This window comes from Bos mutus, chromosome 15, assembly GCF_027580195.1.
Source record: "Bos mutus isolate GX-2022 chromosome 15, NWIPB_WYAK_1.1, whole genome shotgun sequence".
Classification (NCBI taxonomy): domain Eukaryota; kingdom Metazoa; phylum Chordata; class Mammalia; order Artiodactyla; family Bovidae; genus Bos; species Bos mutus.
The window spans coordinates 2,155,955-2,174,408 of NC_091631.1; the positions used below are offsets into that span (position 1 = coordinate 2,155,955).

Sequence of the window (18,454 nt, forward strand, 5' to 3'; positions counted from 1 at the left end):
TTTTCTTGTTTCCTTTTGACATGTCCCCTATCCTTTTATATTTGAACACTTATTTATATTTGAGAGTTACAAGACACTCAGGATCATCTTGTATTTAACCTGCTCAGTCCCAGAATTAATAAATTATTTCTTCAAAGAGCTCTGCTTTAATCTATTGAGGAAGATATTTGGAAAATAGGATCCAGGAGCCAGGAAGGCTCATTGTTACTGAGGTGCCACTTCTAGGCACTCTTAGAAGATAAAACTAGTAAATATATATGTACACTAAAACATTTGGACTCCCCTGGTGGCTCAGTGGTAAAGAATCCACCTACAATGCAGGAGTGTGGGTTCAATACCAGGGTCAAGAAGATCCCCTGAAAAAGAAATAGCAACCCACTCCAGTATTCTTGCCTGGGACATTCCATGGACAGAAGAAGCCTGGTGGACTACAGTCCATGGAGTCACAAAAGAGTCAGACTTGATGTAGAGACTTAATAACAAAACAAATATATACATCCAAAGGTGTGTTTCTTTCTATATCAATCTATCTATGTCTACAGTAGGAGAAGGCAATGGCAACACACTCCAGTACTCTTGCCTGGAAAATCCCATGGATGGAGGAGCCTGGTAGGCTGCAGTCCATGGGGTCACTAAAAGTAGGACACAACTGAAGCGGTTTAGCAGCATATCTACAGTAAGCTAAATAATACATTCATCCTGCTAGTTCTTTCAGCCTTCTCCACTTACTTATGTGTGACTTCCCCTCTCTATTCCTGGCTTTCTAAGGGTTTTTATCATGAAATTGGATTTTATCAAATAATTTTTTCTGCAGCAGTTGATATGATCATGTTATTTTCTTTATAAGCATATTAATTTGCCAGATTACAGTGACTGATATTTAAATGTTGCATCAGCCTGGCATACATGGAATAAATCCCATTTAGTTGTTGTGTATAATTCTTTTTATACTTTGCTGGATTTAGTTTGGTAATATTTTGTTGAGGACTTCTGCATTTATGTTCATGAGAAATACTGGTCTGTAACTTTCTTTGATTTTAATGTATTTTTCTGGTGTTAGCATTAGGGTACTTTCTATACTTTTTTTTTTTTTTTTGGTCACTTGCAATTAAAAAACTTATTAAAACTTGTATTTAAATATTGTTGAATTAGGAAACCTGAGACTAGATCTCCATGTGCTTTTAACTCATGGCTTTTATCTTTATTTTCTTCCCCAGCTGAGTTGGAATGCTTTTGCTGGGACAAAGTTGATCCAACATCAAGGGTAATGTGTGTCTAGGCCAAGGTAATGTGAGTAAGTAGAGACAAAGAAGCATGTCTTTTCCTCCTGTATTTAAGACCTAAAGTCCACAAACTTCTCCGATATTTGGCGTTGTGTTAAGAAGCCTGGTTGTGACCCCAGGACAGCTTGGGAACCTGACCCCCAACCCCTTGGGAAACTGAGCGACCTCGGTGGCAGCACTCTGCCCCTTCTGATGGAGTTTCCTCCGGCGTCACCAGCCCCACCCATCACGTAGATGTGGTTGCTGAGACACGATCGTGGATGGACAGAGCAGAAATCAACTCTGGCCAACGTAACAGAAAGGAGTTTATTGGAAGAATAATGAAGTACTCACAAAACCAAGAAGAATGATGGCTAATTAAGTTCAGGAAATCAGTGTTAAAGAAAGGAAACCAGAAGGCAGTGTTTTCTAACACAGGAAAGATTAAACCCCTGACATAGTTTTCTTAAGACAGTTCCTCTGACACACCCATCACTTCTACCTTAGGCTGTCATAATCCCAGCTGAGGGCCCTTTGCTAATGTCAAATGCCACAGCACCTGATATCAACAAATTCTGACTCTCCCAACCTCCGTATGTTACCTGTGGCATCCCCTTGACTGAGATGAGTACTTCTGTTGCTGGCTGAGCAGTGAGCACGGTAAGTATAATGACAATAATAAGTGTAAGTGTAGTCGCCCAGTCATGTCTGACTCTTTGCGACCCCATGGACTGTAGCCTATCAGGCTCCTCCGTCCATGGGATTCTCCAGGCAAGAATACTGGAGTGGGTTGCCATTTCCTTCTCCAGGGGATCTTCCAGACCCAGGGATCAAACCTGGGTCTTCCACATCACAGGCAGACACTTTACCCTCTGAGCCACCAGGGAAGCCCAATGACAATAATAATAGCTCTCATTTATATAGTTTCTTAGAATATTGATGCTGTTCTCTGTGCTTTACATGTCTTAACTTATTTAATCCTCACAACAACTCCATGAATAGGTACTATTATTCCCATTTTATGTAGGAAATGGAGGCTTACAGACACTAAATAATTTGCCTGAGGTCCAGGGCAGTTTGGACAGAATCAGGGCTTGAAACCATGTCTCTCTAGAGGTTCTCTAGGAGACCCTTGAACATGCTGTTGTATAGATTTCCACCAAGTTTCACATACTGGGGAATTATCAAAAATAGGAAAAGTTAGGGTAAAGAATGTCCATTTCTGGAAGAACAAAAATGGTATGGACCTAACAGAAGCAGAAGATATTAAGAAGAGGTGGCAAGAACACACAGAAGAACTATACAAAAATGATATTCATGACCCAGATAACCATGATGGTGTGATCACTCACTTAGAGCCAACATCCTGGAATGCAAAGTAAAGCAGGCCTTAGGAAGCATCACTAAGAAAAAAACTAGTGGAGGTGATGGAATTCCAGTTGAGCTATTTCAAATCCTAAAGGATGATGCTGTGAAAGTGCTGCACTCAATATGCCAGCAAATTTGGAAAACTCAGCAGTGGCCACAGGACTGGAAAAGGTCAGTTTTCATTCCAATCCCAAAGAAAGCCAATGCCAAAGAATGATCAAACTACCACACAATTGTACTCATCTCACACGCTAGTAAAGTAATGCTCAAAATTCTCCAAGCCAGGCTTCAACAGCACGTGAACTGTGAATTTCCAGATATACAAGCTGGTTTTAGAAAAGGCAGAGGAACCAGAGATAAAATTGTTAACATCTGTTGGATCATAGCAAAAGCAAGAAAGTTCCAGAAAAACATCTATTTCTGCTTTATTGATTATGCCAAAATCTTTGACTGTGTGGACCATAACAAACTGAAAAATTCTTCAGGAGGTGGTAAAACCAGAGCACTTGACCTGTGTCCAGAGAAATTTGTATACAGGTCAGGAAGCAACAGTTAGAACTGGACATGGAACAACAGACTGGTTCCAAACAGGAAAAGGAGTACATCAACCCTGTATATTGTCATCCTGTTTATTTAACTTATATGCAGAGTATATTATGAGAAACACTGGGCTGGAGGAAGCACAGCTGGAATCAAGACTGTTGGGAGAAATATCAATAACCTCGGATATGCAGATGATACCACCCTTATGGCAGAAAGCAAATAAGAACTAAAGAGCCTCTCAATGAAAGTGAAAGAAGAGAGTGAAAAAGTTGGCTTAAAGCTCAACATTCAGAAAACTAAGATCATGGCATCTGGTCCCATCACTTCATGGGAAATAGATGGGGAAACAGTGAAAACAGTGACAGACTTTATTTCTTTTGGGCTCCAAAATCACTGCAGATACTGGCTGCAGCCGTGAAATTAAAAGATGCTTGCTCCTTGCAAGAAAAGTTATGACAAACCTCAGTTCAGTTCAGTCGCTCAGTCATGTCCGACTCTTTGCAACCCCATGAATCGCAGCACGCCAGGCCTCCCTGTCTATCGTCAACTCCCAGAGTTCACTCAAACTCATGTCCATCGAGTCAGTGATGCCATCCAGCCATCTCATCCTCTGTTGTCCCCTTCTCCTCCTGCCCCCAATCCCTCCCAGCATCAGGGTCTTTTCCAATGAGTCAACTCTTCTCATTAGGTGGCCAAAGTATTGGAGTTTCAGCTTCACCATCAGTCCTTCCAATGAACACCCAGGACTCATCTCCTTTAGGATGGACTGGTTGGATCTCCTTCCAGTCCAAGGGACTCTCAAGAGTCTTCTCCAACACCACAGTTCAAAAGCATCAATTCTTCAGTGCTCAGCTTTCTTCATAGTCCAACTCTCACATTCATACATGACTACTGGAAAAACCATAGCCTTGACTAGATGGACCTTTGTTGGCAAAGTAATATCTCTGCTTTTCAATATACTATCTAGGTTGGTCACAACTTTCCTTCCAAGGAGTAAGCGTCTTTTAATTTCATGGCTGCAATCACCATCTGCAGTGATTCTGGAGCCCAAAAAAATAAAATCTGACACTGTTTCCACTGTTTCCCCATCTATTTCCCATGAAGTGATGGGACCAGATGCCATGATCTTAGTTTTCTGAATGTTGAGCTTTAAGCCAACTTTTTCACTCTCCTCTTTCACTTTCATCAAGAGGCTTTTTAGTTCCTCTTCACTTTCTGCCACAAGGGTGATGTCATCTGCATATCTGAGGTTATTGATATTTCTCCCCACAATCTTGATTCCAGCTTGTTCTTTGTCCAGCCCTGTGTTTCTCATGATGTACTCTGCGTATAAGTTAAATAAGCAGGGTGACAATATATAGCCTTAACGTATTCCTTTTCCTGTTTGGAACCAGTCTGTTTTTCTATGTCTGGTTCTAACTGTTGCTTCCTGACCTGAATATAGGTTTCTCAAGAGGCAGATCAGGTGGTCTGGTATTCCCATCTCTTTCAGAATTTTCCACAGTTTATTGTGATCCACACAGTCAAAGGCTTTGGCATAGTCAATAAAGCAGAAATAGATGCTTTTCTGGAACTCTCTTGCTTTTTCCATGATCCAGCAAATGTTGGCAATTTGATCTCTGGTTCCTCTGTCTTTTCTAATACAGCTTGAACATCTGGAAGTTCACGGTTCACATATTGCTGAAGCCTGGCTTGGAGAATTTTGAGCATTACTTTACTAGCATGTGAGATGCGTGCAATTGTGTGGTAGTTTGAGCATTGTTTGGCATTGCCTTTCATTGGGATTGGAATGAAAACTGACCTTTTCCAGTCCTGTGGCCACTGCTGAGTTTTCCAAATTTGCTGGCATATTGAGTGCAGCACTTTCACAGCATCATCTTTCAAGATTTGGAATAGCTCAACTGGAATTCCATCACCTCCTAGATAGCATATTAAAAAGCAGAGACATTACTTTACCAACAAAGGTGTATCTAGTCAAAGCCATGGTTTTTCCAGTAGTCATGTGTGGAAGTGAGAGTTTGACTATAAAGAAAGCTGAGCACTGAAGAATTGATGCTTTTGAACTGTCGTGTTGGAGAAGACTCTTGAGAGTCCCTTGGACTGGAAGGAGATCCAACCAGTCCATCCTAAAGGAGATCAGTCCTGAATATTCATTGGAAGGACTGATGCTGAAGCTGAAACTCTAATAGTTTGGCCACTTGATGCGAAGAGTGGACTCATTGGAAAAGACCCTGATGCTGGGAGGGATTGGGAGCAGGAGGAGAAGGGGACGACAGAGGATGAGATGGCTGGATGGCATCACTGACTCGATGGACGTGAGTTTGGGTAAACTCTGCGAGTTGGTGATGGACAGGGAGGCCTGGCGTGCTGCAATCCATGCGGTTGCAAAGAGTCAGACACGTGAAGTAAAGAACTTCCAGAAAAGTGGAAGCTCCTAGTGGTCATGTTACAGTTTCCACATAGAAATATATTTGAATTTTTGTTTTGGTGGAGTCCCAGAATTGTTCAGCCTTGTCCATAACTGGAGGAAAAACAGCAAACATGCTACTGATGAATCCTTGCTTTGCGATTTTTGACACCTTAAGAAAGTTCGTGTTTTGACCCTCCTCTGTCTTATTTCTTGGTTTGTTACTTATTCACATGCATCCCCAATCCCACAACTATATGTTAAGGTCTTTGAAATTAACTCACGGTGACTTTTAAGTCTCCTTGGACTGCAAGGAGATCAAACCAGTCAATCCTGAAGGAAATCAACCCTGAATATTTATTGAAAGGACTGATGCCAAAGCTGAAGCTCCAGTACTTTGGCCACCTGATGTGAAGAGCCATCTCATTGGAAAAGACCCTGATGCTGTGAAAGATTGAGGGCAGGAGGAGAAGGGGACGACAGAGGATGAGATGGTTGGATGGCATCAGTGACTCGATGGACATGAACTTGAGCAAACACTGAGACATAGTGAAGAGCAGAGAAGACGGTCGTGCTGCCGTCCACGGGATCAGAGTCGGACGTGACTTAGTGGCTGAACACCACCACCACAAGGGATAAATGATTTATTTCAGAGAAAATCACACTTTCAGAAATGGAGGCTCTTTTACAAAGAATATTAAGACTTTGTGTTTTATAGTATTTGATGAGTTTACCATGTACCAGGCTGTTCGAAGAACTTTATGAGCATCAACGAATACGTTCCTCATAACATCCATAAGAAGTAAGCACTATCATCACCTCCTTTTTATAAATGAGGGACTGACGTGCAGAAGGGTTATGTCGCCTGTAACAGTTTTGTTGTGAATTTAGGAAGTCATATCGCTGTGAGATAATGGAATTAATGCCCTAGCATAGTTTTCATTACTCCTCTCATGATTCTGTCTGATTCTATCAGGAAAGTTAGTGACAAATCTCTTCTAAAGATATCTGCACTATCAAAAGAAATAACGTCAAGTGATGTAGATATATCATGTTGTGCCTTCACAAACTAAGGTAGGTCTCTACAGACAGTTTAATTGCTTCTTCTCCAGGTGGAATGAGAGATGGTGGCTTCCCTCCTGGGTACGTGATCCCCTGATAACTTCATGTACGCATAAATCCATCTGGTTTCCATTCACTGGCCTGTAACATCGCAATGACTGTGACATTGTTTTAGATGGACCAGTCTGTTTGTCAGAGGCCCTTTGGCATTCTTCTATAAATCTTAAGGTAATAGTTTGTCCATTTTACTAAGTGGACTTATTTCCCAGGCATATTACTCTGAGACTGTAACAACAATCAGGGATAAAACCCCAAGCTAAAATGTCCATGGTGAGTACGATAATCCTTTCTTGACATTGCTCAGCCCTTTACAGAGTGCGTGCAAGGATGTTCTCCTATTTGTCCTCACAGTAACATCCCTGTGTGACACATTTGAAAGTATTTTATCATCCTCACTTAAAAATTACATTTTCCTTATATCTCCCTGCCTCTGGAGAACTTCAGTCTTTGTGATGAGACATGTAGAAAAAGCTTCAATAGGATACTTTCTCTTTGAGTGGGACTAACAATTTGAAGGTCACAAGGGAAGTTGTGCCACTTTCCTTGAAAAGTAAGGTAAATTTCTAGATCAGTTCTATGGCCTAGTTTAGACTGTGGTCTTACAAGATGTGCTGTGTAAAGTTACAAAGGCAGTGTGTCCCCGTGAATTTCTTTGGAGTTTAAAATCCTGAGTTTTAGTGCTCTCATGTTCCCAAGCTAGAGTCCAGATGTTTCAACAACTTTCATTAACTAATAAATGACTTTTCTCAAGTAATAGAAGATGATATTTTTCTGAGCACAATCCCTGTATTTAGGGCGGCACTCAGAAAATGGTGGGTACTCAGTAAATGTTTACCAAGGCACTGAGTGGACAAATGAAGACACGAATAAGTCACTAAATGAACTCCATGGAACCACTATGAAGTACATGGTCCTGTGTTACTAAAGCAGTCTCGGGTGTAACTTTGCACGGGATTTTAGGAAGCCCGAGATCAAAAGATTTAGGCTTTTTGAATAAGAAATCTACATGAAAAAAAATATGATTTACATTGTCGCTCAGCACATCTACCCACCTAATGCGTACAGTAGAAATAAAACTTTCATGGAGCCCTAGCGTATTTTTATCTGAAATGTACCTTCACTTCCTGTGCTTTTCTATCTTCTATCTATTAGTTTCAGGCACACAACACAGTGGTTTGATATTTGTATATATAGTAAAATGATCATTAGAGTAAGTCTTGATAACAGCTGTCACCATGCATAGATACAACTTTTTCAAATATGCAGTGTAGCATTATTGCCTATAATGTACATTATATTCCCATGATTTATTTTGTAACTGAAATTTGTCTCATCTGACTCTTTCACCCCCGTCACCCACCCTCCACTCCCCCGTCTCTGACAGCCATCAGGTTAAACCATCCTGGATTCATCTTGCGATCTAAACATATTTCACTAAGACTGACTCTTGAACAACATGAGATTTAGGGGCAGTGACCCTCAGCACAGTCGAAAATCTGCATTTAACATGCAATTGACTCTCCATTTCTTAGACCTCAGATAGATCATAGTTGCTTGGATGATAATCTCATTCTTCACACTGTTCACCTCCAGAAAGACAGTGATATATCACTTTTTTCTCAGGTGATAATCTAATAGGAGAGCTGAGAAGATCAAATGAAATATTTATTCTTCTCAGACTACTTGGCATATGGTAAGTGCTCAATGAATAGGAGTGATGTCTTGCTTAGGAATGACAGTGATAAAAGTATAAATAGGGACTTCAGATTTTGCCTTCCAGTGCAGGGGGTGTGGGTTTGATCCCTGGTCAGGAAGCTAAGACCCCACATGCCTCAGAGCCAAAATAACCTATATGTGAAACAGAAGCAATATTGTAACAAATTCAATAAAGATTTCAAAACTGGTCCACATCAAAAAAAGTCTTCAGAAAAAGTAATCTGCAGAGGAAGCACAACTTTCAACCGGTATAAAAATAAGCAATAGACATTAGCAGTATGTATGTGCTCAGTCACATCCGACTCTTTGTGACCCCAGGGACTGTAGCCCATCAGGCTCCTCTGTCCATGGGATTCTCCAGGCAAAAATGCGGGACTGGGCTGCCATTTCCTCCTCCAAGTCATCTTTCCTTCCCAGGGATCGAACCTGCATCTTCTGCACTGCAGGCAGGTTCTTTACCTGCTGAGACATCAGGGAAGCCCAAGCAATAGGTATTTTGTACATAATGAAGTGGTTGTTTGGAATAGCTGGGTGGGGTCAGGAACTAATGAATACAGTGCATGCCTTTACAGATGGCAAGATGCAGGTGAGAAGCTGCCAGTCTCAGGGTTATTGGGAACCTTATATTGATAGATACAATGGTCATCTAGGTTAAATGCACCCATCCCAGCCCATTTAATTCACTGATTCCTAAAATGTCGATGTTAAGTCTTGCCGTCTCCTGCTTGACTGCTGCCAATTCACCTTGATTCATGGACCTGACATTCCGGGATCCTATGCAGTATTGTTAGAACTGGACATGGAACAACAGACTGGTTTCAAATCAGGAAAGGAATACGTCAGGCTGTATATTGTCACCCTGCTTATTTAACTTATATGCACAGTACATCATACGAAATGCTGGGCTGGATGAAGCATAAGCTGGAATCAAGAGTGCTGGGAGAAATATCAACAACCTCAGATATGCATATGATGCCACTCTTATGGCCAAAAGCAAAGAACTAAAGAGCCTCTTGATGAAAGTGAAAGCGGAGAGTGAAAAAAGTTGGCTTAAAACTCAACATTCAGAAAACGAAGATCATGGCATCTGGTCCCATCACTTCATGACAAATAGATGGAGAAGCAATGGAAATAGTCACAGACTTTATTTTTTTGGGCTCCAAAACCACTGCAGATGGTGACTGCAGCCATGAAATTAAAAGATGCTTGCTCCTTGGAAGAAAAGCTATGACCAACCTAGGCAGCATATTCAAAAGCAGAGACATTACTTTGCCAACAAAGGTCCGTCTAGTCAAGGCTATGGTTTCTCCAGTGGTCATGTGTGGATGTGAGAGTTGTACTATAAAGAAAGCTAAGTGATGAAGAATTGATGCTTTTGAGCTGTGGTGTTGGAGAAGACTCTTGAGAGTCCCCTGGACTGCAAGGAGATCCAACCAATCCATCCTAAAGGAAATCAGTCCTGAATATTCATTGGAAGGACTGATGCTGAAGCTGAAACTCCAGTACTTTGGCCACCTGATGCAAAGAACTGACTCATTGGAAAAGACCCTGATGCTGGGAAAGATTGAAGGCAGGAGGAGAAGGGGATGACAGGATGAGATGGTTGGATGGCATCACCAAGTCAATGGACATGAGTTTGAGTAAGCTCTGGGAGTTGGTGATGGATGGGGAGGCCTTGTGTGCTGAAGTCCGTGGGGTCACAAAGAGTTGGACACGACTGAGCAAATGAACTGAACTGAGCTATACTGACAGTGGTGTCAAGGCGTGCTTGAATCATTCAGGTGACGGAATGTGCATGAGTCATTTTCCATGCATCAATAATTCATCCATTTTGCTTCCCTTGTTCTGACAGGTGAAACATCATTTCAAAATGCCCTTCATGGAGAACAGCACTGAGGTGAATGAGTTCAGACTCTTGGGACTGACGGATGCCCCAGAGTTGCAAGTCCCCCTGTTTATAATATTCACGTTCATATATCTCATCACTCTCACTGGAAATCTTGGGATGATCATGTTGATCCTGCTGGACTCTCATCTCCACACCCCCATGTATTTTCTCCTCAGCAACCTCTCTCTGGTGGATTGTGTTTACTCCTCAGCTGTGACTCCCAAGGTGATGGCTGGGCTTCTCACCGGAGATAAGGTCATCTCCTACGGGGGGTGTGTTGCTCAGATGTTCTTCTTTGTGGCCTTTGCCAGTGTAGACTGTCTGCTCCTGGCTGTCATGGCCTGTGACCGGCATGCCGCCGTGTGTAAGCCTCTACATTACGCCAGCACTGTGACCCCCTGTGTGTGCGCTCAGACGGTCACGGCCTGCTACGTCTGGGGCTTTGCTGAGTCTGCCATCCACACTGGATTCGCTTTCTGCCTCTCCTTCTGCCGTTCCAATGTGGTCCATCACTTCTTCTGTGATATTCCTCCAATCCTGGCTCTTTCCTGCTCTGATATCTACGTAAATGAGATGGTTCTCTTTATTCTAGCAGCTTTCAATGTCTTTTTTGCCCTGATGGTAATTGTGAGCTCCTATCTGTTTATATTCTTTGCCATCCTGAGAATGCGCTCAGCAGAGGGACAGAAGAAAGCCTTTTCCACCTGTTCTTCTCACCTCACTGCTGTCACCATCTTCTATGGAACTGTGATCTTCATGTACTTACAACCAAGTTCTAATCATTCTATGGACACCGACCAGATGGCATCTGTGTTCTATACAATAATCGTACCCATGTTGAACCCTCTCGTCTATAGTCTAAGGAATAAAGAGGTTAGTAATGCTTTCAGGAGAGCCATTGAGAAGATGAAGCTTCTGTTCAGTACACAGATTTAATTAAAGAGATTATACAATATGTATTGCTAATCCATTATCTATTATTTTGTGATAAACTCCCAAGAAACTTAGTGGCTAAAGTAGTAGTTAAAGTGAAAGTGTTCATTGTTCAGACGTGTCCAACTCTTTGTGACCACAAAGACTGTATCCTGCCAGGCTCCTCTGTCCATGGGATTCTCCAGGCAAGAGTATTGCAGTGGGTTGCCATTCCCTTCTCCAGGGGATCATCCTGACCCAGAGATTGAATCCAAGTCTCCTGTATTGCAGACAGATTTTTTACCACTTAAGCCACCAGGGAAGCTTAAAACAACTGCTTATTATTTCTCTTAGTTCTATGGTTGGCAGGACGTTTATTTTTCTGCTTTCACATGGACTCATGAGGATGCCTATTTTCTGCATGGTTAGCTGGGCTGAAAGTTTAAAGATGTCCTTATATATCTGGATGCTGACTCTGGCTACTCTCTATCTCTTCTACACATGGTCTTTGATCCTCCAGAGGCTGGAAAAGCTTTCTCTCATAATATTTTCAGGCTAACATTCTCACAGTGTGATAGCAAAACTAAAAATCTTCTTAAAGTCCAGACTCCCAACTCATGACATTTTTTTTTGACCATGTTATACTAATCAATGCATGTCAAAAGGATGGTCAAGATCCAAACATGAAGAAAAAGACTCTGTCTCTTGAGGAAAAGAACTGCAAAGAATTTCTACCCATAATTTATTTATCACAATTAGGTTAAACTTCTGTAACAAAGAGAGACAAAATACAGTCGATTTTAAACTAGAACTATTTATTTCTCAAATAGTGGTAGCTAATGCAGCATGGTGAAAATGAATTATCTAGACAACTTGTGTGTCTCGGATATCCTGGGACCAAGTTCATTCCACATTGTCTCTTTCCACCATTGCCTAGAGTCTTGAAAGTCTGTCTTCATTATAATTATTATATCTAGAGGAAAGGAGAAATAGGTAAACTAGAGGAAAAATAATTTCTTTTCAAGAAAGTGATGTAGATGCTGTACACATTATTACTGAATACATTCCATTGGCAAGAATTTACCATAAGCTGTAGCAACATGAATGTATTTGGGTAGTTTCGGCTCAGTGGTAGGGATTGCATTGAATTTGTAGACTGCTTGAGGTAGTATGGCTGTTTATTTTTTATTTTTTTAATATAAATTTATTTTAATTGGAGGCTAATTACTTTACAATATTGTATTGGTTTTGCCATACATCAACATGAATCCACCATGGGTGTACATGTGTTCCCCATCCTGAACCCACCTCCCATCTCCCTCCCCATATCATCCCTCTGGGTCATCCCAGTTCACCAGCCCCAAGCATCCTGTATCATGCATCGGAACCTGGACTGGCGATTCATTTCACATATGATATACATGTTTCAATGCCATTCTCCCAAATCACCCCACCCTCACCCTCTCCCACAGACTCCAAAAGACCGTTCTATACATCTGTGTCTCTTTTGCTGTCTCGCATACAGGGTTATCGTTACCATCTTTCTAAATTCCATATATATGCATTAGTATACTGTATTGGTGCTTTTATTTCTGGCTAGGCCTGGCGTGCTGCGATTCATGGGGTCGCAAAGAGTCGGACACAACTGAGCGACTCATCTGATCTGATCTGATCACTCTGTATAATAGGCTCCAGTTTCACCCACCTCATTAGAACTGATTCAAATGTATTCTTTTTAATGGCTGAGTAATACTCCATTGTGTATATGTACCACAGCTTTCTTATCCATTCATCTGCTGATGGACATCTAGGTTGCTTCCATGTCCTGGCTATTATAAACAGTGCTGTGATGAACATTGGGGTACGTGTGTCTCTTTCAATTCAGGTAGTATGGCTGTTTTAACAATATTAAGTCTTCTGATCAATGAATATAGACTATCTTTTGTTTTTTTGTATCATCTTTGGTTTTTTTAAACAATGCTTTGTAATTTTCAGTGTACATCCAAGTCTTTCAATTCTTTGATTAAGCTTATCCTTAAGTATTTAATTCCTTTTGATGCTATTGTAAATCAGTTGAGCCTCAAACACTCCTCAACATTAGAGGCATAGGCCCTCTGCACAGTTAAAAAATCATATATAAGTTTAAAACAAATTGTGATTCTACATCTGCAGATTCAAACAACCATAGATTGTGTACTACTCTTATACATATTTAGTGAAAAATAATCAACATATGAGTGGACCCATTCAGTTTAAACCCATGTTGCTCAAAGCTCAACTGTACAGCTATTAATTTCCTTTCCAAATTGTTCATTGTTGGTGGGTTGGGAAAAGGAAGAGCTGTTTTCTGCAAAAGAGACACATAAGGAAATATTTAGAGTGATAGAACTAGTCTATATAGTACTGGGATGATAGATACTTGACTATGCTTTTGTCAAAACAATGAGACTATCTTCCTGATGGTTCAGACGGTAAAAGAAACTACCTGCAGTGCAGGAGACCTGGGGTCAATTCCTGGGTCAGAAAGATCCCCTGGAGAAGGGAATGGCTACCTGGCTCCAGTATTCTTGCCTGGAGAATTCCATGGACAGAGGAACCTGGTGGGCTACAGTCCATGGCGTTTCAAAGAGTCAGACACGACTGAACAACTAACACTTTCACTTTCACTTTTCCTTTCATGGAACTATCTATATCTATATAAATATAGATATCTATTGGTCTCTATATATCTATATCTATATCTATATATCTATACTCCAGGTTTCTCTGCTTAGAGGGCCAGTAATAAGTGATGCCCAGTAGCAATAACTATACCCAACATACCACTCAATACTAAATATCATTATCTAATAAAAGGAAGGAGAGAAGAGGAGGAGAAGGGGACAGAGGATGAGATGGTTGGATGGCATCACTAACTTGATGGACACGAGTTTGAGTAAACTCCGGGAGTTGGTGATGGACAGGGAGGCCTGGCGTGCTGCAGTCCATGGGGTCTCAAAGAGTCAGACATGACTGAGCAACTGAACTGAACTGAATAAAAGGAAGTCCCATGGATGGAGGAGCCTGGTGGGCTGCAGTCAATGGGGTCGCTGGAGTCGGACACGACTGAGCGACTTCACTTTCACTTTTCACTTTCATGCATTGGAGAAGGAAATGGCAACCCACTCCAGTGTTCTTGCCTGGAGAATCCCAGGGACGGGGGAGCCTGGTGGGCTGCCATCTCTGGGGTCGCATAGAGTCGGACACGACTGAAGCGACTCAGCAGCATGGTTCTTTGGAGAACTAGCTGATGATAGGATTGGGACAAGGATAATACAGAATGAACCTGGAATACCTTGCAGTTCCAGAAAATAAGGAGGAACCCAAAAGACAAAAGGGTTGGGGCATATTAGAAGGAAACAGGAGTAAAACTGAAAGTGCTCCCAGTAGCCAAAGATGGAGCAATTTGAACAATGCAATAACCATGGTACCAAAGTGTAACCCAAAGTATAAAACAAATATACATGACTCCATGCTGATATAAATAACAAACAAATAAATAATTCTTCCTTATATAGAAAAATTCTAAGCTATATATTTAGACTTCCATTAGAAGGTAGAGTATATTCCCTTCTACCTTAAAGGTGGGCTGAACTTAATGACTTCTCTCTGGAGTACAGATTGAAAGGAGAAGAGTTAGCACTACATTGAAGAACCTGCAAAAGTATCTTGAGCAGGTGGTCGAGGTTAACATCCCCCAGTGACAAGTCTTGTTGGTAAAATGCATTATCTGATAGGATGTGATACAAAGGCCACTTATCCTTTCTCAAACTTATACATTCTGTATAACTGTGACCAAAAAATCAGCAAACATATGTTGAAAGACTTTCAACAAAACACTGGTCCAGTACTCCTTAAGGATATTAAGTTAAAGAAAAATAAGGAAAGACTGAGAAACTGTCACAAATCAGAGGAGAATAAAGAGAGATAACTAATATATGCAATGTTGTGTCCTTGATTAGATTTGTGAGAGCAAAATGACATAATTGAAAATATCAGTAATAATCTGAATAAATTATTGAAGTTTTAGATAATAGTAACATGTCAATATTCGTTTCTTAGTTTTGACAAATATGATAAAATGTTAAAAATAGAGGAAACTGGGTGAGAATTATGTAAGTCTTAGAATCATTCGAGTTAAATGAATAATTATTTATGAAGAAATTTTGCAAATTGTATCAGGTAGGAAACTTATAGTCTCATAGTTTGCCTTTTTGATTTACTAAATAAAATTCATTTCATGTGTTATTTTCCCCTTAATGAAAAATCACTAATGAAAAATTTAGATGATTTGATATTAATCATTTAATACTGTTGGTTTCCAAAAAAATTAATTTGTCCAAAAGTACAAACAGTGAGTGAGAATATAGATAAAAAAGCTGTATCTCCTGAAATGCTCTAAAATTATTATCTGAAGAATTCTCTAAAGAGTAGTGAACTATAATTATCAGTGATTCAGATATATTGACTTCTGGACACCAAATTGAATTCTTTAAACAAACGTTTATTGAACTATTAGTATGAATCCGGTCATTATTCATGTACTGTGCATGAAGTTGTTCCGTAAAGAAGACAAGGTCACTCCTCTTGTGTACTGTGTGTTTTGAGGAGAAAGGTAAATAACTGAATCAAGAAGGAAATAAAGTTCTTTCCTGGTGGTGCAGTGGCTAAAACTCCATGCTCCCATTGCAGGGGGCCTGGGTCCGAACTATTAACAGATCCTACATGCCACCGTGAGGATCTCACATGCCTCAGCTAAGACCTGGCACAGTCAAATCATTAATTGTAAAAAGCCTTAAGAAAAGAAATAAATAGGGTTTGGGCAGTGACCAGAGCAAAGAAAAATAAAGCAAGGAATGTAAGAAGGGAACACTGTCCACGGGGCCGGGCTAACTATGACATGGTAACAATGAAGCAAGCCTGAAGGAAGAGCGGGAGCCTTTGGTCATTACAAACAGCGAGTACAAAGACCCCGGGGAAGAAGCACGCTGAGATTGTCCAGGAACAGCGAGGAACGCGGCGTGAAAGAAGCCGGGAACAGGGAGGGCACCACGTGGCTCATCTAAAACCGGAGGGTTTATGAGTGAGCGGCTTTAGCCATTGTATAGTCTTTCCAGGGAGGAAAATGGATGACATGATTATCAGTGCATTTTTTTTTTCAAAATGTTAGAGACTGTAGTCATATACGGGACAACTGGAAAGTTCCGTTATTATTGACTGATCACCTTTTCTTGTACTGTGGGCTTCTTGCTTCTCAAGATTATCCTGTGACCTTACTCTTTGTACCAGATGACACACTAAAGACAGAGATTTTGATTTCTGTAAAATGTTACATATATGTGGTGCTGAATAAATCATCCAATAAAATCATATATTTTTATTAAAAATCCATGTCACAATTTTCCTCATTCTGGACTCTGGAAACAGTTTCTCAGCTAGATAAACAATGTCAGACATGAACATATATTGATTATTTTAAATTTTTATTTAAAAGCTGGCGATACTCCAACTCCTTTAACAAATTTCTCACTCCTGTGTGTATGCGCACTTACGAGATTCTTACATATGCTTCTGGTAGTGGGTTTCTGCGTGCCGTGTTTTCATATATGCTAGCGTTGCCACTGCAGCACTCTTGCCTGGAAAATCCCATGGACGGAGGAGCCTGGTGGGCTGCAGTCCATGGGGTCGCACAGAGTCGGACGCGACTGAGCGACTTCACCTTTACTTTTCACTTTCATGCATCGGAGAAGGAAATGGCAACCCACTCCAGTGTCCTTGCCTGGAGAGTCCCAGGGACGGGGGAGCCTGGTGGGCTGTCATCTCTGGGGTCGCACAGAGTCGGACACGACTGAAGCGACTCAGCAGCAGCACCATTGCCACATGATAAAGATAATATCAACATGCGAATAAATCAAATATAATTAACAAAATTCACTACAAGCAGGATTTTAATATTCTTAAGGTCCCCTCTGGCCATCCTCAATCAACTATCACATATTTGAACTTAATTTTTTTGTTTTTCTAGACGATAGATTTTCAAAAAAGGAATGGTGTTACCGTAGTAATTTAGGTGCAGTACAAGCCTTAAAATGTGAATTACTGCATGATGACAGTCTGAGGGGAAAGAAACTAAGTCATTTGGATCCTACAACTTTCAAAGGTGTAGCTTCGAAAATTATGCCTTCTTAACCACCTTCTTGAAAGCGTTTTTGACCTCCTTGTTTATAGACCAAGGGGCTGAGCATGGGGATGACCATGGTATAGCACACAGACGCAATTTTGTCTGTGTCCATGGGATGACTGGAGCTGGGCTGAGAGTACATAAAGATGCCTGTCCCATAGAAGATGGAGACTGTGGTGAGGTGAGACACGCAGGTGGATAAAGCCTTCTGATATCCCTCAGCCGAGTGCATCTTCAAGATGGTGGTAAATATGAACAAATAGGAAATCAAGATAACCAGGAGGGCAAACTCAATACCGAAACTTGCCACCACATGGAGAATCAGCTCACTGATATGTTTATCAGAGCAAGAAAGAGCCATGACTGCTGGAATATCGCACAAAAAGTGGTGGAGCACATTGGCCCTACAGAAGTAGAGCCGGAAAATGTCTCCCGTGTGGACGGAGGCATTCAGGAAACCACAGAAGTAGGGACCCATAGCCATACAAGTACACACACTTGCTGTCATGGTGGTGTTATAACGTAGGGGGTTGCACACTGCTGTGTAGCAGTCATAGGCCATTGAGGCCAACAGGTAACTTTCCACAGTGGCAAATGCTGCAAAAAAGAACCTCTGAGCAGTGCATACATTGTAGGAGATGACCTGGTCTCCTACAAGGAGCCCAGCCATCACCTTGGGAGTGACAGCTGTGGAGTAGCAAAAGTCCACCAGAGACAGATTTGTAGGGGAAAAGTACATGGGAATGTGGAGACGAGACTCCAAGAGAATCAGCAGGATCAGTCCCAACCACATTGACAAGATAAATGAGCAGGAATATTATAAAGAGGGGGACCTGCAGTCCGGGGGCACTGGTGAGTCCCAGCAGGATGAATTCAGGCACTCCTGTATTATTCCTCATGGATGCAGTTTTTGAATCACAGGAGGTCCTATGGCAAAGAAAAAGAAAGGAGCACAGTGATAAACAAATGGGAGATTGAAAGTGAAATTAATTCAGCATTGTGGGCACATATGTGCA

General features: G+C 41.2%; 2 protein-coding genes across 2 annotated transcripts; one reads left to right on the forward strand and one right to left on the reverse strand.

Annotated features, from left to right (window-relative positions):
• Positions 1-10,288: 10,288 nt before the first annotated feature.
• Positions 10,289-11,242, forward strand: LOC106701497 (olfactory receptor 5B2). The gene has a single exon (XM_014482599.2). It carries the CDS (start codon positions 10,289-10,291, stop codon positions 11,240-11,242), a length of 954 nt encoding a protein of 317 aa, XP_014338085.2.
• Positions 11,243-17,442: 6,200 nt separating this feature from the next.
• Positions 17,443-18,231, reverse strand: LOC102265098 (olfactory receptor 5B2-like). The gene has a single exon (XM_014482600.2). The coding sequence runs from the start codon at positions 18,229-18,231 to the stop codon at positions 17,443-17,445; it is 789 nt and encodes a 262-aa protein (XP_014338086.2).
• Positions 18,232-18,454: the final 223 nt, after the last annotated feature.

Coding starts and splice junctions, on each gene's coding strand:
- LOC106701497 (XM_014482599.2), top strand. CDS start 10,289: ATGCCCTTCATGGAGAACAGCACTGAGGTGAATGAGTTCAGACTCTTG.
- LOC102265098 (XM_014482600.2), bottom strand. CDS start 18,231: ATGTGGTTGGGACTGATCCTGCTGATTCTCTTGGAGTCTCGTCTCCAC.